General features: G+C 27.7%; 3 protein-coding genes across 3 annotated transcripts in view; 2 read left to right on the forward strand and 1 right to left on the reverse strand.

The window, feature by feature from the left end:
- Window positions 1–21, reverse strand: part of LOC108751383 (angiotensin-converting enzyme-like) — a 16,873-nt gene extending 16,852 nt beyond the window's left edge. Inside the window, exon 1 of the mRNA XM_018491525.1 lies at window positions 17–21. The gene's annotated coding sequence lies outside the window, so the exon portion shown is untranslated. The remainder of the gene's footprint in view (window positions 1–16) is intronic.
- LOC108751390 (kinetochore-associated protein 1) overlaps window positions 1–7,962 on the forward strand; it is a 9,620-nt gene extending 1,658 nt beyond the window's left edge. The window contains exons 3-26 of the mRNA XM_018491538.1: window positions 771–1,150; window positions 1,236–1,427; window positions 1,519–1,937; window positions 2,002–2,170; window positions 2,342–2,437; window positions 2,536–2,727; window positions 2,804–2,934; window positions 3,177–3,190; window positions 3,600–3,747; window positions 3,830–3,978; window positions 4,048–4,289; window positions 4,374–4,672; window positions 4,738–4,895; window positions 5,012–5,215; window positions 5,342–5,457; window positions 5,529–5,638; window positions 5,695–5,816; window positions 5,898–6,271; window positions 6,376–6,737; window positions 6,813–7,004; window positions 7,087–7,318; window positions 7,389–7,691; window positions 7,764–7,847; window positions 7,912–7,962. Of these exons, the coding sequence (XP_018347040.1) occupies window positions 771–1,150; window positions 1,236–1,427; window positions 1,519–1,937; window positions 2,002–2,170; window positions 2,342–2,437; window positions 2,536–2,727; window positions 2,804–2,934; window positions 3,177–3,190; window positions 3,600–3,747; window positions 3,830–3,978; window positions 4,048–4,289; window positions 4,374–4,672; window positions 4,738–4,895; window positions 5,012–5,215; window positions 5,342–5,457; window positions 5,529–5,638; window positions 5,695–5,816; window positions 5,898–6,271; window positions 6,376–6,737; window positions 6,813–7,004; window positions 7,087–7,318; window positions 7,389–7,691; window positions 7,764–7,847; window positions 7,912–7,947 (4,724 nt within the window). The 3' untranslated portion in view covers window positions 7,948–7,962. The remainder of the gene's footprint in view (window positions 1–770; window positions 1,151–1,235; window positions 1,428–1,518; window positions 1,938–2,001; window positions 2,171–2,341; window positions 2,438–2,535; window positions 2,728–2,803; window positions 2,935–3,176; window positions 3,191–3,599; window positions 3,748–3,829; window positions 3,979–4,047; window positions 4,290–4,373; window positions 4,673–4,737; window positions 4,896–5,011; window positions 5,216–5,341; window positions 5,458–5,528; window positions 5,639–5,694; window positions 5,817–5,897; window positions 6,272–6,375; window positions 6,738–6,812; window positions 7,005–7,086; window positions 7,319–7,388; window positions 7,692–7,763; window positions 7,848–7,911) is intronic.
- Window positions 7,963–7,989: 27 nt separating this feature from the next.
- LOC108751387 (protein phosphatase 1 regulatory subunit 42-like) lies at window positions 7,990–9,748 on the forward strand. Its single transcript, XM_018491533.1, has 6 exons — window positions 7,990–8,386; window positions 8,457–8,762; window positions 8,847–9,081; window positions 9,155–9,277; window positions 9,342–9,482; window positions 9,557–9,748. Exons 1-6 carry the CDS (start codon window positions 8,246–8,248, stop codon window positions 9,688–9,690), a joined length of 1,080 nt encoding a protein of 359 aa, XP_018347035.1. The 5' UTR covers window positions 7,990–8,245; the 3' UTR covers window positions 9,691–9,748.
- Window positions 9,749–11,750: the final 2,002 nt, after the last annotated feature.

The raw sequence follows: 11,750 nt of genomic DNA on the forward strand, positions 1-11,750 counted from the left end.
TGTCAATTGTTCAAAGGATTTCCTTCTCAGGAGGTAATATATATTAAAGAATTTATTAATATCTTTATAAATATTCAATTCAAACAAAATTATATAAATATCATGGTTTTCATTTTCCATGTCATTTTATAAAAAATATGTTACAGTTTCTTAGCACTACAATAGATGTATCATCAGACGAACTATCGATAGCTATAGTTGGAACAAATTCAATATTTACTTGGCCTAATGAACAATACATCAATTTCCAAAGTGTATTTTCTTTTGGATATAAAAAGATAAAACCGCTACATGGCAGCAGGTAATTAAATTTAAAAAAATTTTTTTTAATTATGCTAATATATATTAGTTTGTTGTACTTTTGAATTTATACATATCTTAAGTTACATGATACATAAAAATACTTTATCTTTTAGTAAAATGCTATGTCTACGTACAGACAGTATATTAAGTATGGTATGTCTGAATACATTTCTTACATTAAAAATATGTGATGGCCCAGTGTTTGATTTTGATGTAATACAGCATGATGATTATTCTGAAATTTTACTTTTAACACATTTTAAGGACAATTATGCTACATATACATTACGTATTATTTCTTATCCAGGTAAATATATTATTTTTATTTGTAAATAATTTAGTTTTTACATAAATTAATGAGATACTTTTTATTCTTTTAGATTTTGAACAGAAGTTAGAAATCAACGTATCTGCCAATACTCATTTATTTAAGATTTTACATGCTTCCGATAATCTATTTTACATAGAAGGTATTATTACTAACATTGAGGCTGGTATTACCGACACGTTTAGAGTAAAAACGATATTGGAAAGTATTCCCGAAATACGTTTAGCGAAATTATTAAAGAAGAGACAATTTGATGCAGCTGAAGCTTTTGCAAGAAAATCAAATCTTTCAATGGAACTTATTTATTGTTCTAAAGCAGCATTACTCATAGAACAGCTTAGTCCTTGGGCAAAATCTACTGCTAATTCGGTCAACGTAGATACATTAATAAATATTCTAAATAAAATACAAAACGTGCAATATGTGATTGAATGTTGCAGTAAAGCCCTCATTTCTGATTATATACAAATGAGACGTATATATTTATATGCTCGACAAAAAATAATGCAAAATATTAAGGTATTTATTGTTTGTATCGTTAATCGCTATAATATTCAGTGTTTCTACATTCAGTTTCATTGTAGATGTTTCATATTCTTTGTAGATAAAAAATATAGATGATTCGTTGAATACCAGTCTATCTATAATAAACGACGCTTTATATAGACTTGAGACTTTCCATATGATTCAAGATACCGAGACAGATACGCTACTGAACAATGACGCAAGTATGAAAGAATGGATACGATTTTCACAAGCAAATTTATTGGAAGAATGTACTACTTGTTTAAATATGGTATTATGTGATTATAATTATACTTATATTACGGTGTAAAAAGTTACAAAAATTGCTATATTATACTTTATATTGTTTAATATTTGTACAGGGTCAACTTAAATCTGCTACGTTAATTTGGACGAGACACCTTCCTGATTTTGCAAAACATATATCTATACAAACTGTACAAAGTATTTTTACAATTTTACCTGACGATGTGGATCCATCGTGCTTGTGGCCTTGGCTTATTCATTTTATACCAACATTATTATCCTTACTGCCTGATGCAATAAATGAGATTATGTCTTGGAGTTTAAAAAAACTAAAATATCTTGAGATATCTCACCATATGGAATGGCCAGAAATCGGCATAGAATTTGCTAGAAAGTTCATAAAATTGTTCAAATTCGAAGATAATCAGTTAGTATACTTTCATCAAGAATACGGATATCAGAACTCTTTATTGAAACAGTTTATGGTCCTATTTCAAGCTTTAACCGACATTCAACAATTGAAGATGGTTCACAGGTCAGTAATATTGTAATTTTTAATTGGCTTATAAATTAATGTTATTTTTTAAATTACCCAATAGATTGAGAGTACCTCTTGACATATATATTGATTCACCTGTAGAAGCGATTTATATGTTGTTGGACAAGATACATCTTGACCAAATATCGAATTTTGTAAATACATTCCTAAAGCAATATATATTTAATAACAATTTACAAAATGATACTGTTTTTTGTACGTATATTCAGGTACGTATTGTATTTGTTTTGTACATATAATATTCTTATTCTTTAATTTTACTTAAAGATATAATACATTCTTTAATTTTACTTGAAAACATAATACATTACTTATAATATTAAATTTTTAATTAATAATTATTCTATAAATGCGTATATTGTAACATTTTGTACTTTCAGAAAACTATAAAAAATTCGTATAGTTGGTGGTTTAATGAAGAAGCTGCATGGGAAAAAAGAGTTACTATTATAATAAGCCTTATACATAATATAGAGGTGAATATTAGAGATACATACTATTTGCGACATTGTAACTTGTAAAATATCTTTTTATTCATTTAATGCAACGTTTTATGTTACATGTTACATAACAGAAACGACTGGAACAAACTTTAGTAGTTTTAAGAAAAGCTCCAGTGCCCTGGAGTTCAATTATAGCTACGTTAGCAGAAACAAGCATTAATTACGATCATAATTTATCTTTTAAAATTAAAGCTGAATACGATTACGTTCCAACAAAACTTATCTTAAAAAAATATGGATATGCGATGATTGGTGTAAATAATGTTGGTATAAGTTGTGGTATCTTATTCTGTAATATCTTTATATGTTGTTACATTTAATTAATTATTTATATTTTAGAGATTGATATCACGCATAATAAAAGAAAATCGTGATTCTATGATTAACGATATAGATGTGCTAACTAAAGACGATCAACAATTAAGACAAGATGCGTTTTGTCGGTGCATAAATGTTCGATTAAATGAAAAGTATGTCGTGAAAAAAATGTATTTTGAAGTTTTAAAATGGGTAAAACGTATGAATGTGTATGTGCGTGTGTGTATGAGCGCGCGCACGTGTGTGTGTAAAGTATATTAAAACATTTATCTAATCTGCAAACACATTTGTTTTAGAAATCTCCAGCAAGCAATGGATATATTACACTATTTGGAAAATGATACTGCCAGCGTTTTATATTGTTGTGAAGGAATTATTAATTATATTATTGCAGCTTTCTCTTTTCAAGTAATGACCTTCGATACAGTGTTAATTTAATAAAAATTGTTTTTTCTAAATTATAATCAATTATCTTCAATATTTGCTTTTAGAATGCAGTAATATCCTTGATGTGTCACATGGAAATATTGGGTTGCTTAGAGTTCAAAATATATAACTTGTTAACACAATCAAATGTTTGTCTTTATCGTTGCAACAACATTATCAAAATGATAAAAGATTTAAAATCATTGTATGCACTGAAGAAATATTACGAGATTGATATTTCTTTGAAAGATTATCATATGCGGAAGTCATTTGTGTTGCAAAACTATATTTCAAAATCACTTTTAAGTAAAATTTCTAATTTAATTTTTATAACTAAATACAATATACACACTTGTTAAGAATTTATAATTTATTTATGATAATTTAATAGATATTAAGGAGAACGATTGGTCAGTAATGTACAAAATGGTTATTAAAATTGCCGAATTGTTAGAATTAGAAAAATCATATGCCACTTTATCCATGTTAGAACGGATGAAAAACTTAACGGATTTAAACGGATTAGAACATCTTGTTGAGTAAATATTTTACATATTTTATTCTTATAATTTTATATCTACAAATATATATAAATTATTTATTTCTCCTATGTCTTTATAGTGATGATAACGATTTAAATATGACGTCTAAAAAATTTAAGAATATACGTAAGATATGCTTATCGATATTACAACATTCTTCTGTAGATACCAACGCTGTAAAAATTGTCAAAAGTTTAAGTATATCGATATTAAATACTTGTCAAGACAGTATGTATCGCAATTATATTGATGATTCAAATTATGACAAAAATTATTGCAAACTAATGTATATTTCAGGTGATTTACAATCTGCACTAATGGTTTACATTTGTGTCAATGTATATCCAAATTTTCCTATTCAAGATTGTTTTGAATCAAAACAGAAACTTGTATCGCAATCTAATTGGAAGTTATATACAATTTATAAGGATCAAGCAATATCTTTGGATGAAAAATTGTTGTTCCTATTTAAAGATGCAATGTCTTTGCACTTATATTATTCAAATCAAATCAATATTGATGAAATTACAAATTGCGATGTATGTATTGTAGATTATATACGTCCCATTTATAAAAAATACTTTGTGATATATCAGTATAATTTGTAATTTGTTTATATATAGGAACAAATGGATCAACTCTTAACTAGTTTCTTGGAAAATACAAGAAAGATGCAACCTCAACACAATGATTATTCTTTACTGCAAATTTTCAAAACATTTTATTTCATATACTATACTAGCACGTCTGTAAGAAATGAAGAGAGATTAACTGAAATTAAATGTATATTATCACAGCTTCTAATAAATTTATTGAGAAAGTTGTGCACTGGACGATCGTTTGATTTGCATTTGGGACTGTCGGCTCTCTTTATGTTATCTGAACAAGAAGCGTGCAGTTGGCTTTCCACAGTTTCTGCATCGTAAGAAAATTAATCTATTTTTTGAGAAAATTAATATAATAATGTGTAAAGATGAAAATTTGTAGATTTCAGATCGATCATGTTCGACATTGTACATTTTCAAGTTTAGGATATGAATATTCGCGCTTGGGGCAAAATCGATCATTGATACAGACGTTTGAGAATTACAAGCTACTGCATATTTGGGCACAACGATTGTCAAATTACTCGATAAATTCTAAAGGTATGCTCATACACACACACACATATTCGTTATGATCGATTTTATTTTTATATTATATGCAAATCTTGTTGAATACATTAATGTAGGTACATATTTTAACACGTGAATATTTTTAGAGGTTTTAATAAATAGTGCTTCGAGCAAAAGAGAAATTTTACAACAGATCATAAGCAGTAATAAAGAGAACATGATTCCCTTACTAAAGGATTACTGTTGTAGCTTTGGATTTAATTTCAATGATTGCCTTTTGCATTATTTACAAGTATTATTAAAAACATGGAATCCAACGATAATCATTTCGAATACAAGCGTAAATAAAGGTAAATAAGTATTTGTGACAAGAGGAAATTTGACAATTTAACATTTATATACATATTTTTATGTATGTATACATTATTTTTGCATAATGTCGAATGCAAATTTAATAATTGAATGACATTTTATAGAGTTACTTATTTGTAAAGAGGAAGTCGATGAATTAAGAAAAAAATGTAATGCAGTCGTTGCGCAAATGGAAGATATATCTATGTTGAAGCAATGTATGTCTACATTATGGCAACACGTAAGTTATAAAAACATTTGATAGTATAGTTTCTTATGATAAAAATTTTATATTTAAATTTATACATATAGATCACGTTTTACCATTATGAAGTATTCATTATATTAATGGATCTCATAGGAGATAAAAATATAGAAAAGAGGAATTATCTCTGTTTTTTGCAAAATTACACTCGGAGTGGGTAAGTTATAATAATTTTCCATATATTAATTTTAAGTTTAATCATATATATGTTAGGCCTCCTACATCAATGGAACATGATGAATGGGTACAGCTTAATCCTGGACATAGTACGTTGCCGCCGATAGCACAATGGAGACTTCCATTCTTGCTTAAAGTCGATATTTGGAAAATTATTAGTAAATATATTTTAGAAATAAATTCTTAATTAGTACTTAAGTGATTATTTAACTTAATTTTTATTAATTCTCTTACTGTAGCTCCTGAGTTAAATTTAAAAACCTATGATAAATGGCTTGACATTGCACCTGTACTTAATTTAGAAGCACATCTCATATGCTCATTAGCTATTAAGGGTGAAATGGCAAAAGAATGGGCAAATAATTCTATTGAATCGAAAAATACTACATGGTCGCTTTATTCAAAAAACTCCACATTGCTGAAAGATAGCAAAAAATGTATACAACGGCTGACAGACTCAGATGGATTTTATTATGGTACTGCAGCATTATATCATATCGTAAATTATACACCTCCGGGTGCTGATCGCGTTGCTGCCGCAAAAGAATGTTACGAGTATGCTCAGCTAGCGGCACAAAATTCTATTAAGTTCAAAGAAGGAAAGGAGTTAGAAGTACGGTAATCTCTGTAATCATCGTGTCTTTATGTGTTATATGAAAAAGTAAATTGACTTCTATGTGTGTGGTAAATTGACTCTTATGTGGCGTCTGCTTTCAGAAAATTAAATCCAAATATTTAACATTTACGTCTGAACATATTCTACGTACGTACGGATTGGAGAAGGATGAATATCTTGCTCTAATCGATCATCCGAGTAAGCTAGTATACGCATTGTATAATGACAAAAGTATACCATTACGATATCGAACCGCAACCAAATATAGACCCGATATTAATGCTGCTGTTAACGAGCTGGGTAAATTGTTTTCGTTGAATATGATAAAATTGCGTATGGATTTATTGGAAGAATGGCTACAATCCAATACCAGATACACTGAATTGTCTCAAAGCTTTACAGAGACGTTTCTAGCGCCAAAAGAATCTGATCAGAATACAGATTGTGAAGATAATTTACTTAAGTAATATTATCAGTATACCTTTTTTTCATATTGTCAATTTCTAGATCAATAATTGATCTTAAAATATACTTGTAGGATATGTTACATGCTAGAATATGGAGATATGGATTTGTTTACACAATTTCTCATAAACATAGGCTTTGGCGATCGTCACGGCGATACTGAATATAATTGTAACGTACGATATCGAGTATTTCAGATATTGCAAACTGTCGTAGATACTTCTACGTTGGAGGAATTAATCAAGCAAGATATATGTACCTTTAGGTAAACACAAAACAGATTATAATGAACTATGAGAGAATATAGATTTATCTTGCAATAAAACGTTAATATTTTAATATTTCAGAAAATATATGAAATCGTTACAGTACATTGGGAAATTAGAATCATTAGGATTATGTTATAGTATTGATTCATTTGAAACGTGTTGTAAACGGGAGCTTGTTCAGATCTTATGGAAAAGTCAGCGTCACTTACCCTATGCTCTCTCTGTTATAGCGCAGATTTGCATCGAGTTTGAAATAAATGATATTCTACTTTGGGATAATACTTTAACTCAGATGACAAAATTACGAATGGTTGTAACGATTATAATTCGTTAGATATATTCTTTTGCTTCGAAAATTATACTAAATATGTATTTTTTAGGTAAGCGACTTAAAAAAAGTTTTATTACAATTACGAAATAAAAATGGCATTGTGAATTGTAATGGTTATAAAATGGGATGGCAATTGATTATCTCCGAACCATTTAGCGAGATGGACATAAATCCAAATCTGGAGCAAATTAATAATTGCATAGAAGCGATTTGTCTGCTATATTCGTGTCCTGTGGCACACGAATTAGACTTCACCGTAATCGTGAGAAATTGTTTTCAAAGTAAACAGGCGCACTTAGCTGCCGCACTTTTACCATTTTTAAATGATATCGAAAATAAGTTTGTTTTAGAGGTAATTAAGTCAATGTTTTAAAATATAGTATGAAAGAAAGAGAGAAGATAATAACATTAATTTTTCTTTTAGACTATTAAACAAGAGTATCAAATCGAAAAACTCATAAAAGATTTAAATCATTTGTCTTCAAAAGGAGTGCTGACAATTACACATGTAAGTTGTAATACATTTTTATTTATACAAAACGTATACTAATATTTATTATTTTTATGTTTAGAGTCTCGCCATGGTGCAAAAATCTATATCGTCGTAAGGGTTAAAAAACGAACAAAAATTTTTTCGCTTAGATTAGCTAGAAGATTAACCTATTTGTTAAATCGAATTGTAATATTATGTTTATAACATATAAGTTATTAACATATAAGAAATAAATTTACTTTTAGTTCGTATACATAAAATCGCAGCACTTTTGAAAGTGCAAAACTTGATTTATTTGATATGTCATATCGTCGTTATGTGATGTTTACGTCCTGTGTTTGATCAATGAAATTCTGCGACCATCTTTACAGACAGCTTATTGTACTTTCATAATTTATATTTCTCTTGCAAGCATGGTGAAATTAACAACAGATATCGTCGAAAGAAAGTGTTCTCAAATATTAACTAGTAAATCACTCAGTAAAACAATAAAAAAAGATGAATTGTGGAAGTTGACTCACTTATATATGAATGACATGTTTATCAGCAGTATTGTAAGTTATATCAATTTAATAAATTATAAAATTTATTTTCAATGCATATAAAATTTCATGTTTTATGTAGGGCAACATCACTACTTACAGAAGCTTAAAAGTCTTATATCTTCAGAATAATAACATATCAAAAATAAAGAATTTACATTTTGCATATAATTTGACACATCTGTATCTACAACATAATACCATAACGAAAATGGAAAATTTAGAATCCCTAGAGAATCTTCAAAAGCTTTATCTAGGACACAATAATATTATTGTAGTTGAAGGATTAGAAAATGCAAAGAAATTACAAGAATTGCATATCGAGAGTCAGAAAATACCACTCGGTGAATCATTATGCTTTGAGCCACGCAGCGCTTTTATCTTATCTGTAAGAGTATCTTTGAATCTCAAAGATTTTCATTATATAGATTAATCATTGAGATTTGTTTTTTATAAACATTTTCTCTTTTAGATGTGTCTAAAAGTTCTTAATATTTCTGAAAACAAAATAACATCCTTGAGAAATCTAATAAGATTTCAAGAATTACATACGTTGAATGCAAAAAATAATTTGATCAATAATGTAGACGATTTAACTGCGACAATAAGTACATTAATTTCTTTAAAAGATTTGTCTTTACAAGGTAATCCTGTTACAACATCTTACAGATATAAGGAAAATCTGATTGCAAACAGTGTTTCGCTAGGTAAAGTTACACATTCAATATTTGTTCACTTATTCACGTTTATTACTCAATTATAATTTTATTTCATATACAGCTAATCTCGACGGAAAAATTGTAACTGACATTTGTCGAAATTTTATGAAAAAATTTAAAATAGAGAAATACAATCAACGAATAAAAAAGGCAACTAAAATCCCATTAGGAGATGATATAACAAGTATGCCAATAATGATTTTTTCCTTTAGATAGAAACACAGTTACAGACAGAAAATTTATTATAGATTCTCTGAACTTGCCACCAGCCTTCAAAAAATCTATTTCGAGAGCAATTTTTCAGCATGGACCACATTTATCTATAACAATTAACCCTGAATCTCTCTCGGTAGAAAGTCAGCTACATGTGTTCCCACCTTGGAAGTCAGGTAAAAAAAAAAAGAAAAAAGATTATTATTTCCATTGTTATATTAATAAGATATTTTGTAATATGTAATATTAGCATCTGGCATCAGAAGTACCAAGGATAATCATATAACACCGAGACCATTTTGGAATAATGTAATTAAAAATAAGGAAATCCATTTAACACGCTCTCATGCCAATAATAAAGCAATTGCATTACCGCTTATTTAATTCTCTTTAACAATCTCCAAATAATTATTATTGTATTAATAATTGTTTTAAATTGAATTATTACAGGACGTAAATAACTTATAACTGTAAATGACTAAAATTTTTATGTAGTAATATATAAAATGATGCATGTATGCAATAAAGAACAGACTTGAGAATCACAATATTATTTTTATAGAACTGTTCAGCGATATAAGGCTACACATTTCCATTACTTTCATATATGCTATTTAAGAATATTTTTATAAATGTAAATAGAATTTACTGTGTGTAATGTGTACATATTAAATCATGATAGTTGCAGGTAAACATCAAATAAATTCACATAAATTTGCGATGTCACATGATATAAAAATTGCAAATGCAATAAAAATATAATTAATTGTTATAAGCTGGGTAACTATTACATATTAAATATGCAATATACTATTTTCAATAAACTAAACAACAAAAATGCTAAAGTATAAACTTACGAACTATATTTGTACGCTGCTTGAAGATCTGTACATCAATTGTAAAGCTTATTTTATATGATAATTTGTATGATTATTTATTCATGCAAATGTAGTAAATCGTTTTATAAAATTAATAAAGCAATATCTGTATTCTCGAAATCGGAGAAAAAAATCTTTTTTTTACTGACTTCGAATTATATTGCTATTACATAACACATATGTGTTCTCCAAGCAGACTTAAAACGTAAAAGTATATTCTTAAAAAACAGAAATAAATAACAAAAATAATACAAATATTTATATGACGTACACAATATGTTAGTCACTATAAGCATGGAATGTTAGACAGAATATAAAATAAACATCTTTTTGCTTATATACGCGATAAAGAAAAAGATAGAAATTGAAAAATGATATAGAACTTATTAAAATGTTATTCACAGAATCTTGAGACACCTGTTTCGCAATATGTATATATGTAAAGGAAAACAAGTAATTATTTCACTAGCAACCATTACGAATTATATAAAATTATAGCATCATCTTGAGCGTATCTAAAAAATATTATCTTATATTATGAAAGAGTACGAGATGTAATGAACCAATATATATTTCGTGGCACACAGACAACTCGTCATTTATCATGTGTAACGCATAGAGCAGGCGATCAGTATTATAAAATTTCTTACACAAATAGGCTATGATTATCCTTTGTTCCTTACGATAAAGTATAAAAAATGTCACTTCATTTAAATAAAATCTAAAGAGAAATAGTCGATTCTATATATATAGAGGACTATATCTTAAATAAAAAGAAATACTATTCATATTTTATATTTATGATGATAAATACTTTCTGTAATCTGTAATAACAAAATAAAGCATTAGGCAAGAATATAAACTATAAGAACAAAACATTCTCCCAAATTCTTAGAAATATTAATATTAATATTCTACATTTTATAAAAATGTAAATGTATAAAAATAAAAAACAAGAACCTTCCTTCGTTTGAAGTACATATGAATCTTTCATTTAAGTAAAGTATTCATATGTATACATAATAGATAATATACAATCTAAAATACCGTTTATAATTAATAAAAAATACAGTAAAAAACAAAGGTATAAGCAAGCCTAGTAAAGTACGGTATATTTATATTGAATTTTTCATTAAAAATAATTTGTATAAATTAAAATGTATACAAAGCTCAAAATTAATATGCACCGTTTTTTTCAGTGAAAATTTGAGTTACCTTATTTAAATCGTAATGTGAATTGTAATGGAACGTCACTAAAAGTCACTAAACTAATGAAAGTTTACGTAAAACTGTAGTCCTATAACTACATAAGCTATAGCTAAATTTAGACATATACGCTGACCAATGCACATCATTGCTGTTGGTATAAAGTTTTATACATAAATACATACATACATACACACACATACACACACATATATATATATATATATATATACACGCACCATCGTAAAAGAAATATATCGCTCCCGTGATCTACTGGCGTCGCGGAAGATAATTATTCACGTTTAGATAACGAACGGCCGGCGATGATATCGAGCGGAGGCGTCCATTAGCGAGGCTAAG

This window comes from Trachymyrmex septentrionalis, unplaced genomic scaffold (genome assembly GCF_001594115.1).
Source record: "Trachymyrmex septentrionalis isolate Tsep2-gDNA-1 unplaced genomic scaffold, Tsep1.0 scaffold44, whole genome shotgun sequence".
Taxonomy (NCBI): Eukaryota; Metazoa; Arthropoda; class Insecta; order Hymenoptera; family Formicidae; genus Trachymyrmex; species Trachymyrmex septentrionalis.